This window comes from Arachis hypogaea, chromosome 16, assembly GCF_003086295.3.
Source record: "Arachis hypogaea cultivar Tifrunner chromosome 16, arahy.Tifrunner.gnm2.J5K5, whole genome shotgun sequence".
Classification (NCBI taxonomy): Eukaryota; Viridiplantae; Streptophyta; class Magnoliopsida; order Fabales; family Fabaceae; genus Arachis; species Arachis hypogaea.
The window spans coordinates 5,975,615-6,000,468 of NC_092051.1; the positions used below are offsets into that span (position 1 = coordinate 5,975,615).

Here is a 24,854-nt window from a genome sequence, read left to right on the forward strand (position 1 = left end):
GAATAGTGAAAAGGGGCTTGATTCTTTCCAGAAGTTTTCTTACTTTGCTTGATATTTCCATATTAGCAAAACATACTTTTGATTCTTTCCTGAAGAGAGTTGTGAAATTCTAAGCAAATAATCAAAAGTATATTTAAAAGAATGTTTTGCAAGTATGGAAATAACAAGCAAGTTTCTTCTCTTCAAACACTAGTTATTACATCAAACAATCTTTTGTTGTTGTTGTGTAAACATCATTTAAAAAATTCTTTGATAAACAGATTTATGGTTGGGACATTATTTGAAAGCACATTTCTGCTGCATACACATGGCTACTGAAGTTTGCCTTAAACTCGTATAAACTTGCATGTTCAATTCAGGGTGGGATTTTTTTTTTTTTTTTTTTTTTTTGTTCTTGTAAAAATAATTTAATATAATATTTTGTTCAAATATTTTTCCTTCTGATTTGATGATATCCTTCTTATGTAGTATATGTATTGCTTGTCATGTAAAATATTATCAAATTTAGACATATCTTCTTGAATCCCTGAAATGCTCTTTAGGATGTCCGGAATTGGTTGTTCCAGGAACTTTACTTGAGGGTTGCTATGTCCGGTGATAGCAGTGGAAGATTCTGGAGTGTTCTCAAAAATCATTGTCTAAGGATCCTTAGCTGACAAGACGCAAATGCTTAGGAAGGATTGTCTTAACAAGCAATAAGATTCTAGGGTGTTCTCAAAAATCATTGTCTATCAAGACAATCCTTTCTAAGCATTTGCATCTTGTTGCTTACAGCTTATCAGTTAGTGGAGAGTTTGCAGGGTTAAATGGAAAGGGCATGGTAAGACAAAGACAACATGCATCTGTTTCATCTCCCTTTGTACAAGCATGCTTTTCTGTCAGTTTTCACATTTGTGATTCCAGTCACATACTTTAGTTTTAGCAAAGATCAGGTTATGGTGGCCTTTAGAAACCTTATTTACCTGCATTGCTCTTATTTCTGTTAGGTGGAAGCTGAAAAAGGAGGGAAGGGTTCATCGCTGTTAAGCAAGGGTAAGTGTTGATTCATTTTCCCTCTTTCTTTCTGCAAATTAAAGTTAGGTTCTTTTTTTATTGGGTCTCTGTATTTTTATTTATTTACTCTAATGACTATGTTTGAGAGTGTAAATAAATGAGTGGAAGCAAATGGCCTCAAAAGAACATCAACATGTATTCCTGTTGTTTGCATGCTTAATAATTAAGTATGTAAGGTGATAGAATGAAAGAGAAGTTTATGTTAACCGTTTTGATTTTGAGGGAAGAAAAATGGAGGATGGAGTTGCTGTTTTGCACCCTCCTTTTAAATTGTTTTCAAATGTATTTTACTTGAGTTTGACTCCTCCACTGCCTGTAATCAAATCTGCATTACATAAACTCTGCTTTACTTGTGAGGCTGCTGATATCTTGCAAGGCATTCAAAAGCAGATGGTCATGTCACCTAGAGATTCAACCAACAAAATCCCTATGTGAATCGTTATTTATAGTTCATGATCTGAATTTCTTCTTTCTTTGTAGATCATTTGACAAGGGTCTGCATTATGTCAGACGTGTACTTCAGTATCCTTTATCTTTGAAGATGCTACTTGTTTATACATATCTGTGCATACTTGTTTACATGGATAAGAAGCACTAATGCTTTGCTTTATATGACTGTTCTCTGATAATGAGGTATCAATCTCATTCTAGCTTCCCTTTGTTATGTATTATTTATCATTTTTTTTAAGTTTTTATTCACTGCAGATATGCATGATTGCTAATATGTGCCCAAAAACTGTTGATTGCCTTTTGGTGCTGAAGGTTGTCTTCTTAAGTATATAACAAACTCATTTCTCAATTGATGATTATATGTTCAATAAGCAAGTGAGATCTGTCTTGGATAAGTAATTCAATTGCAAATTCGATTATATGTTCAGCAATCTTTCAAACATGGTGGTTTTCATTTTGACTTTAATATGAGCAGTTCCCTATTGTTTCCATAGAAGATAAAAGTATGTCCTATCATAGAATTCACCAGCTACTTTTATGGCTATTATATCCAATAGGATGATGACATTTTATGATATTTATGTGTTTCTTCGGAGATATTTAAGGCCATAATAGCTGGTGAGCCTTTTTATTTTGTTTTTTTCCTTTCATTGTTCATGCTTGTGTCTCAGTATTTTCTGTGTTTCTGCTTTTATTATTGATGGGGCTTCCTTTTTTCATGTATTGTGAAAGCAGGTTTGCCATTAAGGAGAACTGAAGTATTTCCTCTTTCAAATGAAGCAATCCGCTGTAAATATCCGCATCCGATCCGAAAATTGCGGATAATCCGCACCCTTTGCGGATCGGATCGCGGATATCTGCTCTACATCCGCGGATCCGCACAATAATAATTAAAAATAAATAAATATATATGTTTGGTATTATATTTACTTGTTTGTATGTTTTAGTTAGTAATTATTACTCATATATTGTATTATTTTATTTTTGTTATGTAAAAAGAGTTTGATTAAAAATATTTTAGGAATAAATAAGTTTAAAAGTATAAAAGAAATATTTTTATTGAATTTTTTTACATAGAAATATGATTAAAAAGAGAAGGTTTAATTATGCGAATATATCCGATATCCGATCCGATCCGCACTTTTGCGAATCGAATCGGATCTAGCACTAAAAAGCGCAGATATCATATCCGATCCGATCCAATGAAAATTGTGTGGATCGGATCGAATTTTCGGCCAGATCCGATCCGCAGACACCCCCTACAAAGCAATGTGCCTATTACGATTTGAGTTTACTAACCGAGACAATGTAATTTGAAACTTAATCCATGTTTGAATGCCATAGACCATGGATCTTGTTTTGTACATGTTAACAAAGTAATCCTTTTTTTTTTTACCGTTTTTCTTTTTCTTTTTTTAATAAATTCTGAAAGCAAAAGATACTAAAAATAAAAAATAAAAACATAAATCAAACGTCCTGTAAATTGTTTCACTACAACCTTATATTCAATCATTCATACATCAAATACAAAATACAAGAACTCAGAATTCTCCAACAAAATAAATTCACACCCATGGGTTTAGAAACAACATAATATAATCTCCCCCAAAAGATATGAAATCCATAATCCTTTTATTAAATAATCACCTGGAATACATACATACATACAAACATACATAAATAAATACCCAAGGAAGACCCCAAAATAGAGTAAGGAGAAAAATGGGAAAAGGGAATAAAGTAATAAACAAATCATTACATAATTTCCTGCCCAAAATAATTCACATTTTCTTACATGTTTACAGAAACAAATAACTAAAGGCAAATTCCATCAATCAACTACTGTTTTTTCTGGTACATTCTCATCAATCAACTCTTAAAATAACAAATTATACCACAAGGCCTAAAGTTCTTTTTTTAATACAACAAACAATATAACACAGAGAAGACCCTAGACATGAAATATGTGATCAATAAACACTAGAAGAAACACCATCTACTAAATATACATTCTTCCTGTTTCACTTATCTTCAACACAATCAATTTTAAAATAACTCCAAAGAGTTTCAGGCCTCCCCCAATGCCTTCTTGATCTCATCCTGCAAAGATGACAACAAAACAACTTGTAAGTCAGTGATTTTCAGCTACAAAAACAAGCATGTGCAAGAGAGAAAGCACCCTTGCACGCACGCGCACACACACAAGAATAGAGGGAGAATTAAGAGGGAGAGAGTACTTCAATTGCCAATGGTTCAGTGGTTGGACCGTATCGCTGGATGACATCCCCTTCCTTATCAATCAAAAACTTAGTGAAATTCCACTTTATCCTAGACCCCAGAAATCCAGATTTACGGGACTTAAGAAATTTGAAGACAGGTGCTGCACTTGATCCATTCACGCGGACCTGCAAATAGAAAAAAGAAAATTTTGTGCATATTTATTAAATCACTACATGGTAGATTGGAGATTATAGCACATACATCTTGTAATTTAACATTGAGATTTGAGATCCACTTCTTTCTAACAAGGGCACTGTATTATTATAGTAAGACTAACACAAAGATATGTCATCTGGGCAAGTTATAATTCAATAAGCACACTTGCAGTCACAGACAAACAAAGAATACCAAGGGTCTAGCTTAGAGAGACAAGCTCATATCAGAACACGTGCATGTAAGAAGTTAAGCAGATATGAACTGTGTATTCATCTTTGAAATAGTTGTGCAATTAACAGGTTAAGCAGATGTGATCAGTGTAACAATCTTTCCACTAGTCGTCTAGAAGGTTCAAGATAAATGCGAATAGATAAAAATTAAAAAGAAAAAGGAGAGGGTTTAAACTATGATGCAGTAGAACAAGCCAAGATTTCATGGTTCTGTTGAAAAAAAAAAGTTATAATACACACAGAAAGTAGTGTATCTTTTTAAAATTGACTTGAATCTTTTGTTTCAGAACATATTTTTGATACTGCAGCATAATAGCAATTAGGATCATAACTACAAAACTTTATAAAAGTTATATGCAACAAGATGTAAGAGGGAGCTCTGCTTTAGAGGCCACTATATATATGGTTTGACATTTGATGCAGTTATCTCTAAATCGTTTATTTTCTTCACTTTCTTTTTTAATAAAACAAAACCTTACTATAAACCTTGTTCAAGTCATCAAAGAGAAAAGTTTTCTTCTCCAAGTTAAATGTACGTTCATAGGATCCTATTCATAGCTATATGACCCAGACTAAGAAAGGTTAAGTCACCAGGTCACTAGGTCAGTGGTACTACTGATCTAACAATCAAATTAGTAGGCCACAATATGCTTGTGTGTGGTGGTGTTTTTTTTTTTTTTGGAAAGGGGGGGGGGGGGGGGGAATACTATATGAAGTACATTATTTTATTTCTAGTAGAATACAATTACTATATATATATATGCTTAAACAAAAAGCAATAACCATCTATCTCACCAATCCAACTTCCAAATATATAATGTACCAGCTTTAAACTTCAAATCCAATTAAATCCTAGAAGACTTGAAGAGGATTAAACAAATGGGTATCAAGATACAGTGCTCACCTATTTACCAAAAATGCGGATATACAAAATTGTGCAAATTACATAGAGATTAAGCTTGTGAGTCACACTGTGAAGCTACAAGATAGGGCAACAGAGATGAGATAGGGATAAGTGACCCATATTACAAAGAACCCATTTGGTTATGCCTAGTAGGTCTATCATGAAAGTGATTACTTGCTAAGAAGACTAATAGAGAGATATTGGTGAAACCAAAGAGATTTACATATAGTTTGACCCTTTGTTGATTTGGCAAAGAAGTATAATAGGTTACCAAGGGAGCTTTTATGGAAGGCCACGGAGAAGAAAGGAGTTTGAATAGTCTATATATGTACAACAAAGATATGCAGCCTATAGGTTATGACCACAACTAGCATTAGACCATAAGATAGGATAACCAAAGATTTTCCTATTCGTATAGGACTACACCAAGGGTCAACTCTAAGACCTTATCTTCTCAGCCAAATCTTGTGTTTAATCAAGCACTTACCACTAAGCCAAAAGCTATAGCTATTAGCAAGGGCCCAACTTTAATTCCCAGAAACACATCTAGTATAAGGACTTGCAGCCATAACATGAGCCATTAAGCCAATCGAATCCTTAAGGGTGATGTTAGGTGGTTTGAATAATGAATGTATTTTAAGAAGGTCAATAGGACCCTATAAAGGAGAATGAATCATATAGACCGTAGTCCTATAGCTAGATATAGAGGAAAACCTAAGGAAAACAAAAGAGAAATGATCAAAATCAATTTAGATATTATGCTTAAACATGGTTATGTAGAGTACTATAACATCCTTTGATCCAACGTAGCCAACTCCATCTAATGGGACAAAACTTAGTTGTCACTATTGTATATTTCTCTTCCCCTACAACTATTCTATATTCAATTGTTTTTATCTATCTTTCCCTTACAAGTGACCAACTTTTATCACTCACCCCTATTAAATAATGGCACTGGGTCCATTGCATTCAATGAAAAATAATATTTTAAACAATCAACCAATAGATCAATTTATCATTGTCTTTTCATTAGTTTTGTAAGATTCCTACAATCCTATACATTCACTTATAAGCTAAAAATTATCCAAGTATGAAGACTTCAAAAGCCCTAGAAAGAAACCGACACCATACCTTTCCGAAAATGGGATATTCAGCCTTGTATCTTGTACAGGCAAATTGCTCTGCATCTTCACTAGACCCAGGCTCTTGCTTCAAAAATTGGTTGCATGGAAATGCCAGTATCTCTAGACCTGAGACCAAACCAACAAAGTATATACTCAACTTAGGCCAATTATTCAGGTACAACACTAGCATAAACTTAACTGAAAATGAGTTTAGTCACTGCAAAGCCACAAAATCAAACCCTTGAAAAAAAACAAAAACACACCTTTATCCTTGTATTTGCTGTAAAGCTCAGTTAACTGGGTGTAATTGGTGTCCGTGAATCCACTATATTTTGAAACACCCCATGAACTCAATTAGCTAAACTATGAACAATTACAGAAGGATAACAAGGAAAGATTGAATTTTTATGGTAAAAAATACCATTTTGAAGCGACGTTGACTACAAGAAGAACTTTGCCCTTGTAAGTGCTGAGGCTCACATCTCTTCCCTTGGCATCCTGTGGAAGAACCATGTAAGAGATTTCACAGTGATATAGAAAACCCAGAATTATCAGAGGAAAAAAAAGGATCTTTCTTTGTTTGTAGTGCTTACGATTCAGAAGAGAATGAAGTAAGTGTGTTTGTGTGGGTACCTTAACAGTGAATTCAAAGATGGATTTTTCCGAAACTGAATTTGAAGCTCCCATTTATTCTTCGTTCCCTTTGTCAGAGGATGTAAAGGAAGCTAATCTTAGTTGAGTTGTGACTATTTTCTCTCTCCTCTTTCTTAATTTAGATTTTAGTGTGTACACTCTTCTTTCTTCTAAACTGTTACACTAGATTTATAGTTGCTCTGCTTAATTCTAAATTTTGGTTTAATAATGTTTGTGGTCCAGCAATAGCTAAGAGACATGTAACATATTTGATAGTTCATATGTTGAATTATGACTTAAGTCTTCCCAATTCTTATTCAACTTTTGTATAATGATTCTTAGAATAACTTAGTAAACTCCACCTCTTTGGCTTTTTTTTTTCCTTGGTTATTATTTTACTAACATGATTATGATTACAACCACTGAAAATGTGTAGAGCTTCCCACTAATTTAACTGAAATGGCTGCATGATGAATTAACTTCCATTCTGACAATAGTTTGTGTTAATTGTAGAATGAAAACGCAGGTGCAGTCAACTTCACGCGAAGTTGATAGTTGTATCTAACAATTTTTAATTATCAACTTCACATGAAGTTGACTGCACCTGAATTTTTACCTAATTGTAGATTATTGACTGTTAAAATGGATTATTATTTATTAGTACACATCATACTAATAATAATAGGCAGTAATTATTCTCTAACATTGCGTTTCCTAAGCTGATAAATTGCATCATTTAATTTCATTTGATAAATTGCATCTTTTAAGTACTCATTAAAATAAATGGTTCAATTAAGAGGTTGCGGGTTCGAGTCTCCTATCTTTTTAAATTTTAAGTCAATGAGTAATAGCTCAAATGGCATAATCTCTCCATACTCAATTAAGAGTTGCGGGTTCGAGTCTCATATCTTTGGTAAAAAATAAATAAATAAATGGTTCAATAAATAACTATTATTAAGGGATTATATAATCCTTATCTTTATTAAATAAGATTATAATCTTATTAAACAAAATTATTCGTATTCGCAGTTTGAATAAGCCAAACTTTTGTCTCGTAATCTCAACTGAAAGATATTATGTTTCTCTTTTTTCTTTATATAAAACAAGGCTGCTAATAATTGTCTTTAAACCAATCGATTAAGGATTCAAATGTGAATTTTTATCTATAGTTTTTAATACATCAAATTTCTTTTTTACTTTTAATTTAAGCGTTTTTTGTTTGATAACTCCTTTATCCAAGAAAGATAAATATGTAATCAAGTATCATGTACCTGGCTTTGCCCAAAAGAAAGGAAATATATAAAATCAATTAGGTAGTTTGTTGGTTCCTCATTAAGTTTTATGAATAAAAATTATAGAAAATTATTACTAATATATATTATGTTGTATATGAGATATATACAACACCCTAACACATTTATAGCTCCAGCTAATAGAACAGTTGGAATGCTTGGTAGGCAATCATCTCTGTCATGTGTTCTTACTTCTTAGAGGCCACCCAAAAGAGAAAAAAGGAGGCGCACTCAAGTGAAACAAGAGTAACAAGATGAGAACAAAAAACAGAAAGTAATGCCCTCCATGATTTTGCAGGCTTGCATTAGGTGAACATGTCAACTACCCTCATAAATTCCAAGTGGCCACCAATGCCCCACACGTTTTTATGATTCATTGTCAGCCATCAAATCATGGGTTGCAATGTATTCACAACGTGTATCAAAGCAATGCATTTCACAGAATAAAAATAAATTATAAAGCAAACCATTTATAATAAGCAGCAGACAAATTAGATCTCACTGCACATAAGTTGGCCAAGGAAAGCTTTTCCATAAATTAGAGAACATCTTCAAGAAACAGCTCCCCAAAAAAAATTGTATGTTGTTCTAACATATATATAAGGGCCTCTATGAAATAAATTATATGCAAATTTGGAACAAAAAATTTGATACATGATGCCTAGATAAGTTACAGCTCTCCAAAAAATCTACAATGAGACTTCCTGCTCTGCTGCATTCTGCAGAAGAGGAGACACATATATATACAATCTAATAGAATATGATTTAGTCCTGTGCAGAGATTCATCATAACTCAGATTATCCTTGCCTTGCATGTACAGAGTAATGAATTTAGATTCACCTCCTATATATAGCCAGATCCCATGCCAAAAGTGGGTCATATCTAAGCATTCAACAGGCAAGAATATAAGTAAGGGTATTAATATTGATTGAAGAACAATCCAAGAGGCCTTTCAAAGGATAGAAAGCATACCAGTCATCATTTCTTGAAATATATGTTCATCTCGGTCGCCAATAGCTTGGGCCTGAAACATGATTATCTTGAAACCTTACTATTGGCAAGCAACATCCATAATTCAAAGTGGGAAAAAACCAAATTAACCAATAAAAATTTTAACATGGGAATGAAATTTCATTCGTGAATGGCGCATGTCCATACCTCGGTTAGCTACTGGAACTGCATCTTCATAGGGTGGTCTGTAAGGCATGGAATCCCAGTGATTCATTGACTGGGAAGGAAACCTCCATCCCTGACCTGGTAAACTAGTAGATTCACAGGGGTGGCAACCATAAGGTACATGCATACCATTGTCATGATACTGAGGACCTAGAGGCAAAAAACACAAGATAACTATTAAAACATCAAGCATACCCAAACTAAGGCTTGCATGGTTAACCACCAAGCCTCCCCACTTCCAGGTGCCCAATTTATATATTTGTATATATTGTATATGCATGATCAGTCATCACAATCTTACCAGAATAAGGCATGGGAGGATTCCATCTCTCTTGATAATCATATGGAGGTGGTTTTGATCTATCGTGATTGCTGGAGAAGTTCTCTCTTTGCATGTTCTGCACAAAGTGATGCCTATTGGAGTGGAAAGGTGGTGGTGGTGGTGGTGGACCATCCCGAGGAGGTTTCAATTGTTCCCCGTGAACGAAAGAAAACTGATCAGATGGCACAGGTTGAGGTGGTCGTAATGGATAGCCATTGTGTTGCAGGGTAGCACCATCAGAATACCGGAAACTGTGTTGTGGCTGTGCCATGGATGTCTTGAAAGAACATGAAGGCTCCGGTACCGTCATATGCATGCCTCTTTGTTCTGGGTCTTGATAGCACACTGCATCATTGATAGGTTGGCTACTTCTGGGTGCAGTCATGGGTTCAGCCATAGAGTGGTGCATGTTGTCTCTCACAATCTGCATGCAAATATGAGCCCAATCAGATGGGAAAAGCGTTTAACATGAGTTCTCACTTTTTGAAGCCACTGACTACATCTAGCGTAAAATTCCAGACAATGTAAAGCATACCTGTGAATCTACAAAATTTTTTGCATCAACTGCAGCATGATACGGACCAGTGGTACTAGCTGACATCAAGTGCAATGTAGGAGTAAGAGGTGGAGGTGGAGGTGGAGGAGGAGGAGGTGGAGGTGGAGGCGGAGGCGGTGGGGGAGGAAGCAGAGAAGGTGGTGGTGGTGGTGGTGGAGGAGGAGGAGGAGGTAGCAGAGAAGGTGGCGGTGGTGGTGGTGGAGGAGGTAGCATAGAAGGAGGTGGTGGTGGAGGTGAAGAGGATGGTGGTAGAGGTGGCGAAGAAAGAGGAACCTCCTGTGGAAGAGGAGGAACAAAGGATGGTTGGACATTCTTTTCCAACTGTGAGGCATCCCCATCTCCTCCCTCCACATTGCAATTTGAATTTGATTCAACATCAAAAGAGGGAGCCACATCTTCCATTTCAAGCTCACCATCAACGTCTTCCAACACACGTCTGTGTTTTTCAATTGCATGAGCAATTTCTGGCACTTCATGTACTTCAGAATCATGCTCGGGAGTGACAGCCTCAAAGTTCCCTCCATCAGAATCGCTCCCTTCTTCATCTTCATCTTTAAGCATTTGAGGCATGCAAAATCCAGGAAGCTGAAAACTTGAGTTGCTGCACAACCAAATGCAACTTTTAAGTAAAAATTTCCTAGAAGTACGAGAAAGAATATCAGGACGAACTTTTTATCACAACAAATTCAAACCTTCCATATTCGTCAACAAGCATACCCTCCATTTCTCTAACAGGGTCATCTAAAGGCCTCTCTGTCCGTAACGTACGTCGTGAATAAACACCTGCTGAACTATGATAGGTGTCCAGTTCCCGGATATGACGACGAATAATGGATTCTGGAAGGATTCTTCTCTCCAACCACAGCCTTAAAACCTAAGCAATTGCAAGGAAAGGTTATCGAGAATAATGATCCAAAAGAAAGATATATGAAAAAGCTGCAAAGCATAAATATTTTAAGTAAACTGGAATATCAACTTGCCTTAAGACACTGCCTGCGATTCTCTTGCGAAGTATGTCCAGGAGGAGCAGCAGCAGACAATAGGCGTGAGAGGACAGCTTGCATAGCGGATGGATATGCTCCACCATCACCTGAGAAACCAGATTTATTTTTCAAGATCAATGTATAAAAAAGCACATATTTACATCTTCCTTTCTGTAAGCAAGATTCAAGACTCACAAGTCAAAAAATCACCTTTCAAACCACGAGAACTTTGAGCAATAGAATCAACAAGAAAAAATAGGTCCACCTTCCGATGCAGGCTTGACTCGGTTTCCAGACTTCGGACAAGAATTTCCATCACCTAGAATACAACCCCAACAGACCCAACCCCATAAAAGTACATATATATCAAGAAACTAACTGAGAAGCATTAAGTGCAAAAATTTTGTTTAGGAAATAACATCGATGTAATTAAATGATGTTAATTCCCATTCAAAGTCCAGAAGGTTTACATGAATAAATAATTGTGCAGTTCTACACTATATTAACAAAATCTAAATTAAATCAATAAGCTTTCTGAAGTTGCAATTGCAAAACCATTTGACCAAATCTATACATTATACATATTATATGATGCACCCATTTATTCCTACTTCCAACAATACCATCGAAAGCAATGTGGTTAATCTTGGTGCTTTTATTGACTAATGCAAGTATAAAGAGAAAATATGGCATACTTCTCGAACTCATTGTAATTTGTAAAATGAAAGGTAAACTGTTGGAGTGCGGAATATTATAAAAGATTATTTGGAAGCTAAGTTGATTAAGTTGGAAGTTTATATACATGGTGAAATTATTCAGGATTCAATGATTAACCACATACTAATGGTGTTATGGTGGAAGGGGGGAATAACTAAAATTCAGAAGAATACAATTGTATTACCTTAGCAGCAATGCCAAACTTTGCACAGTCCATAGCTATTCGGGTTGCCCGCCCAATACTTTCCTTTGTCCTTGTCAATGTTCCAAGCATTGCTTCAAAGTACAACAAAGCAGCATTCCCTGCATCAGTTGACTTGCCTGTCAATCTTGATTGTTGATTTGCTACAGACCCATCTTTCCATCCATCAATGGGACCAGATGAAGTGTTCTTCTGGTGTACGTCAGGGCTACAACTTCCATTTTGTAGAATATTACTACTGTCCGATGTAGAAACATTGCAAACTGATGTATTTGGAGGTGATCCTTGAGGAACGCAGCCTCCACCACCAGTCAAGGACGGGCTTGACTGAATGCACAAAGTACCATTTTCACCCAAACAACCATTGGATATCGAGGTCAAATTCATATACTCCTCTTGTCCCTTGATTTCTACCCCTCTCACAGCCTCATGCCTTTAAAAAAAAGTAATTTAAAAAAGAAAAGCGTTAACTTTCTTTGATTGAAGGAAATGCAGATATTACTGTTGAATAATCGTTTTCCTTTCATATGCACTATACAATTCTGCTAACTGAACACTATTTGACCAGGATCAAATTCTTCAAACGTGAGTAGGTTGGTAAAACGAGAAGGTAAGAGTCTAATCACCCTTAAATCAAGATAGTGGGACTCACACATTATGAAAACTACAAATTCAATGGTGATTAATACCTCACTTTATCACTTTACTAATCTCCTCACTCTAGAGAATCTTTTTCCATTTGACAGAACCTCAATAAACAGAACAAGTGCCAAAAGGCAACAAGGAAATTTACCTTTGGCTGTGCCAAAGTAAGCATGCAGCTAATGGGAGCAGAGATAAGAACAACAAAATGAACAGACAGAAACCAAAAGAAGCAGGCAAAAAATCAGGATTCAGAGTATGTATGGGTAATAATCGACAAAGGGGAGGATAAAGTGGAGTGTAGGGGATTGGGGCAGGCAATAACTCAGATTGTGGGATACCTGAGAGCTTAATACTTTTCTCAGCTAATGGAATGGCAACTGTTCACTTTTTTTTTTTTTCCCGTTTTTCCAGTTTTCATTTGTAAGGAGGTCTACCTCCATTTCTGATCTTAGTGTTCATTGCTGTCTGGTGTCTGCCTCCATTTTTGTTTTTCACTTTTCCCTTATTTAAGTGTTAGCTTGGAAACACAAGTAATTGATCTAATATAGAAATTACAAATTCAACGTCAATGCTATTGTGAACAATGGATCTTAATGGCGAACGGGAAAACAGCAGGGAACTTCAATGGTTTAAGACTACTACAGTGAAAATTTGTATAAGCAATGTAAAACCCAAAAACTCTCAACATTTAGAATAAACTGGAAAATCTTCTTTATTGCTTAAGCTTTACTAAGGGACTAAAAAATATTTGGATTTTCTAGAAGAGATCCATTTTAAATAATAAAAAATGTGATTTCAACCCAAAAAAAGGCAGTAAAAATGGTTTCAGATGGTCAAAAACTAGTAAATAGTTTAAGTAGATGCCAAAAGCTGAACTCACATGTTTTTAATTCTGCTGCCTTCATCAACGGCTTGCTTTGAGCACTGTGTATCCTCACAAACAATCCGATTCTCACCCACATTAATGCTACTTTGAGGTATCACTTTACCACTTTCATTGGGACCTGCCACAGGATCAACACTTATTCCATTAAGTTCTAATGTATCAGATGGATTTGAATGATTCACAGTTTTCATATTGTCTTCATCTTTTGGTGGCAATGATGGACCTGGAGAATCTTGATTGCTTCTAACTTCACAACATTTTACATCAAGATTGGGAGACATGTTTCCATGTAACTGAATTTGTGAATCTGTTTTAGCACCCTGATCGACCACAGAATCACCAAGATTTTCACCAACTTGATCCACACCATCTGGGACAACATCTTTGCAAGCTTCATGGCATTGATACTTGCTCAACTGCTTATCCACTTCAGAAGATGACTTATTCTCTGTTGAAATCATTGCATTTGAACAGGTGGTGATACTAGATACACTGATGTGAGAACAACCAATGACACACGATTCCAAGCCTTGCGTTTCTAAATCAGTACCTCCTTTACTGCAATTTGCGGTCATGCAAGGGCATCTCTTTGTGGAAGTTCCACTCGATGTCAATAAGGATGACAATGGCTCGTTGCAAGCTTGATCTTCTACAGCAGCATTAGCAGACATAGCTTCTAAAGCACGATGGAGGCGCTTAGATGGAGGTAAAGCAGCTTCAACATCCATTGTGCAGCCAAACATTTTCTCTTTTTTTGTTTTACAAATCTGAGATCCACTTTCAAAATGTGGCTCTAACAAATTTGAAGAAGAAACGAGAACCACTGTTCCATTTAATGCTACCGGATCCTCACCAGCCAGGCTACCATTTTCACAATTTGAGGATGTGATTATCTGCTTTGGTGAGTTAACAATGTCTTCCTTATAGCTTTTCTCTTGAGCTTGCACAGTGCTATTGAGCTCTGCCTCACTGGATGATTTGCCCATTCTAACTCTGGCTCGTTTTGATAGGGGCAAGTGTTCATCTCCGTCTTGATTTAAGCATTTCTCAATTGAATTTCCACACATATTCTGCAAACTGTGATTGGCATTTTGAGATTCAGGCTCCTCTTTCCTGATGGATGGCGTGGCAGAATCATTATTTGCCCTCTTCCTATTTGGTTTTCTTTTCTTCTTATTGAATACAGCCTTAATTTCTAGATCAAGCCCTTTCTTCAACTCAACTTCAAATTCAGGCCACTCACTATTCTCAGACTGTCCAAGTTTAAAATCCGAATCTAGTGTACTTCCCTCATTTGGGCTAAAGGAATCAGAATCAACAGCAATATTTTCAGAACCATTGTCCTCCATGCTGACATCGGAGGCATATGCTGAAGAATCAGCATCATCACACCCAGAGAGATCAGGTGATTTTTTAATTCGTTTGTTCCTGGTTATAGGCACAATATGAGTTACATCACCAGCATTACCTCCAGCATCACAAGGCACAACATTGTTGTGGACTCGTGATGAGCTTCTAGATCTTCGAACAGGCTCATTTCTTTGTAGTACATGGCCTTCCAGATGCAAGTCTTTGCATCTTCCTGGAGATGGGGAAGTTACTGGCAAAGGTGAGTTCCCAGTTGCAGTTGCAACAGCATCATCAGTAGGTTCTTCCAATGATACCTCATTATTACAGGATTCACCCCTAATTGCAACTACTGGACCATTCTCAGCTGCACAAACTAGCTCTTGTCTGTCAGTCAAATTTGAAGATTTATTTTGTGAATCATGTGTCAAAGGAGCATCTCTTTGAACCTTTACATTAGCATACGAGTCAGCTGGCTTTGAGACATCTACATTAGTAACTTGATCATTGGAGCAAGTTTTCTGAACTTGGATGTCTCGCTTTAACTTTTCATAACTGGCAATAATCTCCTTTACTGCACGCACAAAATCAGCACCCCTTCCCTGTCGTTTGGCAAGAGACTGTTTCTTCTCTTCAGTAAAGGCTTCAACATCAGCAGGATTGCAGAATGCTCTTCACAACAAAATATCACTCAAAATAAGACAAATTGCAAGCCAAGCAAAATTCAGACTTAGACATAGGAAAACAACTGAAGGCAGCCAGAAGAGTTTCCAGTTCCACATTGCAACACATATAAACAAAGTCTTCTAAAGCCAATACAGTTAGCGGAAAGATTATTGTATCCTGCCCTATCATTCAATTGAATCATCATGAAGAACTAAATCAAAATTTATCTTGTGATATTATCTTTTCATATCCTTCAAGGATGGTGCAAATCATTTCCTCCCCTAATTAAAAATGCAGGTTCCAATCCATGTTCAGTCACATAACCGAGAAAGAGAACATTTCCAACTTACAGAAATCACCCTCAACTTTAAATACAATATAAAAAGCTATGAAGATCAACATAAGCATTATTATAACCAACTGTAACATCAAACCCTCACGTTGAAGAAAATATGCCTAGCAATGGAGATGTATCAATGTTCTCATATAAAAGCTGCACATGCACCAAATTATATATTCTTACTTCAATTTCAACTAATTTCTAACTTCCATGGACATCAAATAAGCAAAGAACAAAAACAAGTTTCTAATTAGTTTTAATAAACATATGCAGAGGAAGGGATGGGACTACAGGAAGGGTGAGAAGTGGTTTTAACTACTAATAGCAATTCAATCAACTGAGAAATGGATTTGATTACATACATTTGTTGGGTTCCAAAGAAGTAAACAAGTACTTTCTTCCCATCAGAGGAATAACCCCACTTCTCCGGCTCACTTACCTGCAACCAGCAAAGAAAATCAAGCAAAGCTTACATGATAACCAAGAAACAACAATAAGAACAAAGCCCTTTCGACTAAGCACAGGCAGTTACGTGGATCAAATGAATGCTCCTATCATCAGCCATATCTTAAACATCTAAAAGCACATGCAACCAAGCAAGAATAAGAAGAAAGAAAAATTAATAAAATTCATCGTGGCCATTAAAAGGAGCATAATGCAAGTCAACTAAAATCTATTGTGGCCATTACAAGAATTAGTCCACAGTCTCTCTCTATTCTCCACCTTATATTCCTCATCAATTTTTCGAATCATCTAACCCCAGCGTGAGTTATACAACAAATATAAATGTCTCTATATATCTACAAGATTATCATTTGACTAAGCCTGTAAGTATATAACATCAAGATGATACATAATTCATGAAAACCCAGAAAATAAAGAACGCACCCACAATTCATCTCCCCCCCCCCCCCCCCAAAAAAAAAAAACCACAAAAATTAAAAAAATAAATAAAATAAAAGGCCACAACAACACAAGTAAACCGAATGATGACAGGAATACTAATATAATCCAACATGCAATTCGATTCAGTAAAGAATACGGCGTTATAAACAAAATTGAAAAAAAAAACACAACCAACCAAAAATATACAAACTTTCACTAAAAATTTGGGAAGTGGCACCTACCGTGGCGGGCCAGGCAGGGAAGCCCTTAACCTTAGCAAGCACGAGATCTCCGACCTTCCACTGCCGACGTGCGGCGGCAGCCGCCGCCGCCTTCCTGGCGCCCTTCTTGCGACTGGGCGCCATAAATTACGCAGAGTCAAGAAAAAGGAAGCGATTCGAACTGAATCAAACAACCAGACTCAAGAAAACACCGAATTCGCCAATAAATCGAATCAGAAATGGGCTGCACAGTGTGTAATTGGACGGTGATGGAGCTGACAAGCATTGAAACACAGGTGTAATCGAGAAATTGAAGGTGATCGAAGGAAGAAACCCTAATTCATAGAGAGAAGAAGTGGTGTTTTGTTTTGTATTGGTTTGGTTCAGCGAATGAGAGAGAGGGGTTGAAGGAGGTGGCGGTGGTGGCCGCTTTAGGGTGCGCAGGTAAAGAGGGTAGAAGTGTGGCTCTGTGCGTGTGGGTTCATAGTTTCATTGAGTTCATATACTCCGTGAAGTGTGCTAACGTGCGCTGCGTGCTCACTATAAACTATAGGCACGTCACGTGACTGACACTGTCCCGGTCTCCAGCCCCAAATGCCCAAATATTTTCAGTACTTCCAAAGGATCCTTCCTTGGTTTGGGGAGATTAAATTAGCCCTATTACTTATTTCTCTCATTTAATTTCACATTTTGCTGAGCATATTGGTTAAGAAATCACAAAATAGTATTATTATTCATTTCTCGCATTTAATTTCACATTTTGCTGAACATATTGGTTAAAAAATCAACAACTAAAATTTAGAGTAAACTATCAAAATAATATCTAAAAATTTACATCTATAAAAATTTTGTAATGAATATATTTAGAGTTTGTTACGGGAGTTTATTAGTGAGTGTCCATGATTCCCATGCCTTGTGAAAATATAAAAGGTTGAATCCATTACACCAACATGATATCATCGAGCTAAGTCACTGATTTAGAAGATCTTTTTTTTTTTTTTTCATTCATTCTTCTTTTTCTCATGGCTCTCGTCACATTCTCAATCATAAAAGGTGTTCTTGTACTTTTACAAGATAAACTTGATTAAACGAATTTCATCACATAGCAACAATTGGCTTTGTTTATAATTTATGGGCAAAAGCTCCAATATCACCTCCTTACTGAAAAAAGTCCCTGCACAATTTGATTCTTCTGAGGCACAAATTGCGGGCACTTTCTCCGCTGTATATACCGAATGGCGTACTATTGATTACTCTCTAGTTTTTTGGTTTCTTTCTTCCATAGACGGGTCCTTCAAAAGTCGCAGGGTGCAATGCCAATTCGCTCATGAAATTTGGAACAAGTTTTAAGAATATTTTGTTGCCTCAACACGCACAAAGATCAACTACGGACTCTCAAGAAAAATAATCTCTCTGCCTCTGACTACATTGCTAAGATCAAAGATTTAGTAGACTCTCTTCGCGCCATTGGCTGCAATCTCATTGATGAAGAACATATTGATCCTTTGTGTGCTGGCCTTCCTGAGGTATACATTTCATACATCATTATGGTTACATCCAAACCCGATGCCTTCACTGTAGGAGAAACTGAAGCATTTCTAGTTACTCATAAGGGTCTTCTTAAAAAATACAAGAACCTACATTCTGGAAATTCTCAAGCAAACATTGTTCAATCTATCTTATCCACTCAACCTTCACATTCTCAAGGATATCAAACTCACCGAGACTATGGTGGCCATTCTTAACGTATCAGAAGATAAAATTGGCAACAAGGTTCTCGCATGGAATGCTAATTATGCAACCGCTTTGGACATACTGTGCTTTCTTGCTACTATCGATTCGATCAAAATTTTCATGGTGCATCTTCATCCCAAACTTAGAATTGATTAGCCACTTATCCACCACCACCCTCATTCCATCAACCTCAATCATACCTTGCAACACCATTCATCGCCGCTGATTCAAACTGGCACCTTAACACGGGCGCGTCCCATCATCTCACATCTGATGTTGGAAGTCTAATCTCTTCTTCAAAATATACAGGCCACGACCGATTGTTTATCACCAATGGTAAATAGTGTTCCCCTTAAATCGACTGGTAATTCCGTTCTTGAACATTTTCCTTCTAAAAGAACTTTTCAATTAAAGGATATATTGCATGTACTTAAAATTACTAAGAATTTTATTAGTGTCTCTAAGTTTTGCCTTGATAATAATATCTTTTTTGAATTTCATTCATTCTATTGCATTGTTAAATCACAGGAACCAAGGAAACACTACTCTAAGAACTTCTTAGGCATGGCATTTATATTTTTCAAGATATACCGATTCCTAGCTCTTTACCCTCTCTTATAGTTCCTAAATCTTTGTTAGCTTCCCTCACCAACACTTACTCATTGTGGCATCGTAGACTTGGACATTCATCTTTTAATATTGTAAAAATTGTGCTTTAACATTGTAATTTGTCTATCTCTAATAATTCTATACTTCACAATGATTTATGTGATGCTTGTATGTTAGCAAAAATGCATTCCTTATCTTTTTTCATCTTTTGATACATTGTATAAATTTTCTTTGGAATTAAATTAGTTCATATGAATGTCTGGAGACCAGTCCCTTATTTGTCCCGTTTGGGTTTTAAATATTATGCGAGCTTTGTTGATTCCTTTACACGATATAGTGTTTATATCTTTTTTCCTCTAAAGCATAGGTTTATAATTGTTTTGTTCAATATCAAACACTCATGGAACGCCAAACCGAACTTAAGCTAAAAGCCATTCAATCGGAGCATGGATAAAAATTTAGTTCACACCAGTTTAAACAACATCTACAAACTAATGGCATCATTCGCCGTTTTATTTGTCCATACACACATCAACAAAATGAAACAATTGAGCACAAGCATCGACATATCACTGAAATTGGTCTTGCTCTCTTAGTCACTGCCTCACTACCTCTTGAATATTGAGAAGACTTATTCCTCACAACAACTTTTCTTATCAACCGCCTACCTTCTTCTGCTCTTCAACCACAAGTTTCCATATGAATTTTTTTCATGGAATCAAACCAAATTACTCTATACTTCAAGATCTTTAGTTGAGCTTGCTATCCAAATCTTAGACCATATAATAAACACAAACTTGACTACCGATCTGAGAAATGTATTTTTCTTGGGTATGCACCCCAATACAAAGGATTCAGGTGCCTATCTCCTAATGGCAAAATATACATTGCAAGGAATGTTTTTTTGACGAAGGTTCTTTCTCTTATCCAATTCTTTTTTCACAAAAACTTGGTTCTCTTTTTTCACTGTCAACTACTATTTAACACCATCTTTTTTGACAAAACGAACTCCAAAAAATGCTAATTACAAATAAATTCTCAAAAGATTTAAAAATATAACAAAAAATTAAATATTAAATATATATTATAAAAGATAACTTTAAAGATCAAATTTTGATATAAATTTTTGCAATTATTATTAGAAAAATAAAATTCTTTCATCTTTAAAATTTCTTAAATGTTTGTCAAGTAATTTTTTTAAAAAAATTTATTCTAAATGACCATATTTTTTTGAAAAATAAAATAAAAATTTAGAGATTAAATTTTATTTCAAATTTTTTTGTGTACCTTCTGATTTATTTAAATGTTGCCACAAAATTTAAACCTAATGGATAAGTCATTTGCTAAATATAAATATTTTTTTATTACTTATAAAAATTATAATATTTATTAGTTTTTTTGTCGTTGTTATGATATGATTCATAAATTTAAAAGATTCAAGTTTAAAATAATAAGATATAATTTACATTTGAATTGAGATTCAAATTTGAAATCAGTAACAAATCTCATACTATATATGTATGCCAAGAGTAGAGGAATAATACAAATAACATATAAGTGTTTTATTTCTTTACCTCTACACACATAAATGTATGTGAACCTAATTCTTAGAGTAGAATTTGATGGTATGCAAAGAGTTGCAAGAGGTTTCTCAATTTAGATCAGATGTCCATTGGTCAAGGAGTTGACAGCAAAGGATGGTTTCGGTGTGGATACGCATAGCACCTTTGTACTATCGAAGGAGAAAATAAAGTTTTTACTAAAGCATCCAAAGGTATTTAGATTTGATTTATATATTATTTATTCGAATAAAATTTAAGCATAAAATAGATCTTTAGGATTATTTTCTTTTTTTCTGCTACGTGTTATAAACATATAGTAATCCTACAGAAAAAATGAGAGAGTTAAGATTTGAAAGAGATGAAGGGGAATGACGAGTAATGTTGAGGGAGGATAGATTCGAAATAAAACAAAAAAATAAGAGGTGAAAAGGTCCAAAATATATGTGTGTCTACTATAGAAATTTTGTGTCTTACCTTTTTTTTTATACGAAATCTCCAGCTCAGTAGGATTAAGGATTAATCTGCCGTGGTATGGTACAAAGCTCCATTTAAGGGTTTTGTCGCTGACCAATGGGTTGTTGCATGCTAGAGGCGGCATCCGAACCCCCAACGCTTGCATAAATAGGTGTTGAAGTTTGAATCCCGCGTTGTGTCTCACTATTTTAAAAAATAATTCTGGTAGGTAGACAATGGGGATGCGAAAAATGTGAACATCGGACTATACTCCTAGGTCCAATAATTATGAAAAAACATCCCAACCTAATTTCACTTTTATCTTTCACATTCTCCATTACCTATTTTTACCTACACCAAACCCTAAACCCTATTTTCACCATAGCCTCCTCTGAAACGCTGTCAACCTTCGCCACCTTGCCCAGAACGGAGACGATGTTCCATCGCTACTCCATGCCGCACTGTTGCCTCTCTTTCACGCTGCACCGTTGCATATCCATCTCCCACGAAGCTCACGAAGTGTCGTCGCTACCTCCGCCCCTGCTTCCCACAGCAGCATCGTGCCTCTGTTCCCAACAGCTACGCGTTCTCAACGAATAAGAAGGCCGCCTATCGCCCCACTGCGCCGTGCACAGCCACACCGCCCTATTGCTCCCCTGTGATGCGCATTCTTGCCGAGGAAGAAGGCCACCCGTCGTACAGTCACACTGCGATGACTCGTCCTACTTCGTCCTCGTCTTCGTTCACCCAAATGGTATGACCCAAATAAATTTTCACATCTTAGTGAAAAGAACTATTCGCATACATAGTAAAATGAACATCTTGCGGAGCATGTGCATGCAATTTTAAGCAAATCAAGTAAAATATAAATGATATACCAAAATAAACATCAATTTTAAAATGAAAAAAAAACCATCCGCATACATAGTAAAATGAACATCCGACTTAATAAGAAACAAGTAACGAGACAGTAACTGCGAAGTACCGGAGTCGCAATACAGCAACGGCAGCAATGACATAGGATTGCAAAAGAACAATTGCGGCAAAAATAAAAAAATTCAAAGATTCAAAATTATGATTAAATCTAATTAATTTAAAATTTGATTTTTAAAATTAAAATTAATTTTTTTAATCTATTGTTTACGTTATTAAAAAAATATTATTCTTCTATATTTTTTCTTGAAAAAAAATTCAAAATATATATTTATTATGTGTAATCATGTCTTTAAAATTTATATTTCAACAACCAAACATAAACATGTATAATTATGTCTATGTATTTGAAGAACATACCTACTAACTAAATACAACTTTAAAAATGAAACACCAAAAGGAAAGGGAAAAAACACCATAAAGATATGGCAGCAAACTGAAAACATTTAGGTAAAAATCAGAATCACAGCTTTCCTCATAGCTGAAACGTTCTTCCACGAGCTTAAAATCAAATTTAGAGTAACTAATGCCTCCATAGGTTTTTAAAGCACTAATTGAGGTGATCCTATTACTAACTATATATCAATCTATAACATCGTCTAAATCCCTATTGTTACTTAAAACTACAATCATTAATTAGCCGTAATTTAAGAATAGTTTATACATACATGAGTATAGCCATGGATCTATTGAATTAAATGTGACAAGTCATACCCAATATTCTTTAATTTATGCTTTATTCTTTCTCCTTTCCACACTTTTATCTTTTTCTTATTTTTTTACTCTTTTTGTATTGGCTTTGATATTTTTAAGTGAGAAACTTTTAAAAATAGTAAAAAAAAATATTATTTTATACCATTTAAATTAAATATATTAACAGTATAAAGAATGTGTAAGACCATCTAATTAAATTTATAAGTTTAAATAAATTTTTAAATAATGAATTTAAAAATTAATTATTTTTATTAATTTGATAATACACAATTAATTATATAAAAATATTTTAAATAGATAATATATTTTATATTCTTATATAAATTTAATTTTAATATACGGTTAGTAAAATAATTTTATAGAAACTTCAAATGATATAATAATATCATATTAACAAAAATAAATTATTTTTTATATTAATTATATAAATAATTAAAAAACTAATATAATTAAATGATTATATAAAAAATTTCATATAATTAATACATCATAAGTATACTCTTATTTAACGTTTTGTAGTATATAATTGATTGTTTTGATTATTTATACCGTTTACTAAATACGATGTAAGTTAATCCAGAAGATAAAATGAGCTGTTAGGAACTTTAAAGCCGCTCTGTTGGTGAACTCATTCACCACAGTCCATAGTGTGTAATGATTATTTTCTAGAGAAGTAAATAGATAAAATTAAACAAATTAAGTAATCCTAAAAGAGATTAATACAGAGATAAAGGTGGATTCAATGAGTTTGAGAGAGGTGTAAGGTGTGCAGATAATTGTAAGGATAATAATGGATAGAATATAGTAAGATTTTATCTAACTCTAGTTCTATTCGTGAATTTGAGATTTTTATATAAACTTAATTCTATTCTACTCTATTATTAAGCTGCGCCTATTACAAAAAAAATAATATTATTATATAATTAAATAATAATTTAAAATACAACTAATTTTATATAAAAAAATATTAAATAATTAATTAATATTTTTTTATGACTAAGAATCTTTTGTATTTAACGAGAGATTCTTGTTTAATATTCATTTAAAATATATTTTTATATAAATATATAACATATAAATATATAGGGTGTGGATTGGTTGAGTAAGGTCAACTTGCACTCTACCTGATCCGCACGAAATCCCACCCATATTCTACTTTATCCGCTGTGAATTAGGTGGACAACTCTATTCGATCGATTAGATACTCACATTTAGAGTGCATATTGACATCTCTAAATAGTTGTAACATGGACCTTATGAAGCTAGTAATATATAAAAGGCATGGGTGTGAGTTCACCCAAGTGCTGCTAAAGGATTTTATACTACTCAAGGAGTATACATTGGGTGTTGGAACATTCAAAATATATGAAGGCATGGTCAGGAATGGATTTTGTAATGTCAATGATTTTGTTATTCTTGTAGGTTTGTAATGTTTGACTAGGGTTGGAAGTGAGTCGAACTAAACTAAGCTCAAGTTTGGCTCATTAACAATCGAGCCTATTTTTTAAACTCAAATTCGGCTCACCGAAAGCTTACAAGCTGATTCAAATAATAAAAATATAATTTATAATTTTATATCAATAAATTATAACTTATAACTTATATATTTTAAAAAATATTTAAAAACATCAATATTATATATAAAAAATAAATATAAAATTTTAAATAATTAAGATTATTAATATATATAAAATTATATATTACTATATGTATATATATAAATTAAAAGTATATATATATATATATATATATATATATATATATATATATATATATATAT

At 34.6% G+C, this 24,854-nt stretch overlaps 2 protein-coding genes and 1 long non-coding RNA gene across 4 annotated transcripts; 1 reads left to right on the forward strand and 2 right to left on the reverse strand.

Moving 5' to 3' along the window:
- The first annotated feature begins 373 nt into the window (after positions 1-373).
- On the forward strand, positions 374-2,567 carry LOC112759037 (uncharacterized). The gene is made up of 4 exons (XR_011873437.1): positions 374-820; positions 987-1,032; positions 1,534-2,121; positions 2,239-2,567. It is a non-coding gene; the product is annotated as an uncharacterized lncRNA (long non-coding RNA).
- Positions 2,568-3,239: 672 nt separating this feature from the next.
- Positions 3,240-7,648, reverse strand: LOC140179674 (probable glutathione peroxidase 5). Its single transcript, XM_072219214.1, has 6 exons — positions 6,831-7,648; positions 6,619-6,695; positions 6,461-6,522; positions 6,205-6,323; positions 3,741-3,908; positions 3,240-3,603 (listed from the first exon to the last, which is right to left on the reverse strand). The coding sequence occupies exons 1-6, from the start codon at positions 6,882-6,884 to the stop codon at positions 3,571-3,573; spliced, it is 513 nt and encodes a 170-aa protein (XP_072075315.1). The 5' UTR covers positions 6,885-7,648; the 3' UTR covers positions 3,240-3,570.
- A 986-nt stretch (positions 7,649-8,634) lies between these two features.
- LOC112756538 (protein HUA2-LIKE 3) lies at positions 8,635-17,688 on the reverse strand. Of its 2 annotated transcripts, none has more exons than XR_011873436.1 (12): positions 17,091-17,688; positions 16,326-16,402; positions 13,605-15,629; positions 12,062-12,512; positions 11,371-11,479; positions 11,158-11,267; positions 10,895-11,051; positions 10,157-10,778; positions 9,601-10,045; positions 9,282-9,449; positions 9,096-9,147; positions 8,635-9,005 (listed from the first exon to the last, which is right to left on the reverse strand). XR_011873436.1 is itself a non-coding variant. In XM_072219213.1 (12 exons), exons 1-11 carry the CDS (start codon positions 17,211-17,213, stop codon positions 9,122-9,124), a joined length of 4,338 nt encoding a protein of 1,445 aa, XP_072075314.1. In that variant the 5' UTR covers positions 17,214-17,688; the 3' UTR covers positions 8,635-9,005; positions 9,096-9,121. The 2 variants fall into 2 exon arrangements, 1 of the variants encoding a protein (XP_072075314.1); XM_072219213.1 differs by having other exon boundaries at positions 10,870-11,051.
- Positions 17,689-24,854: the final 7,166 nt, after the last annotated feature.

Bases quoted from the DNA above. Each gene is read 5' to 3' on its own strand.
- LOC140179674 (XM_072219214.1), bottom strand. From the start codon at position 6,884: ATGGGAGCTTCAAATTCAGTTTCGGAAAAATCCATCTTTGAATTCACT. The intron at 6,696-6,830 runs GTACCCACACAA...GTTCTTCCACAG, and splicing joins TCTTTGAATTCACTGTTAAG to GATGCCAAGGGAAGAGATGT. The intron at 3,909-6,204 runs GTATGGTGTCGG...TTCTATTTGCAG, and splicing joins AATATCCCATTTTCGGAAAG to GTCCGCGTGAATGGATCAAG.
- LOC112756538 (XM_072219213.1), bottom strand. From the start codon at position 17,213: ATGGCGCCCAGTCGCAAGAAGGGCGCCAGGAAGGCGGCGGCGGCTGCC. The intron at 10,779-10,869 runs GTTTGAATTTGT...TTGGTTGTGCAG, and splicing joins CTTGTTGACGAATATGGAAG to CAACTCAAGTTTTCAGCTTC. The intron at 9,148-9,281 runs GTATGGACATGC...ATCATGTTTCAG, and splicing joins AGTTCCAGTAGCTAACCGAG to GCCCAAGCTATTGGCGACCG.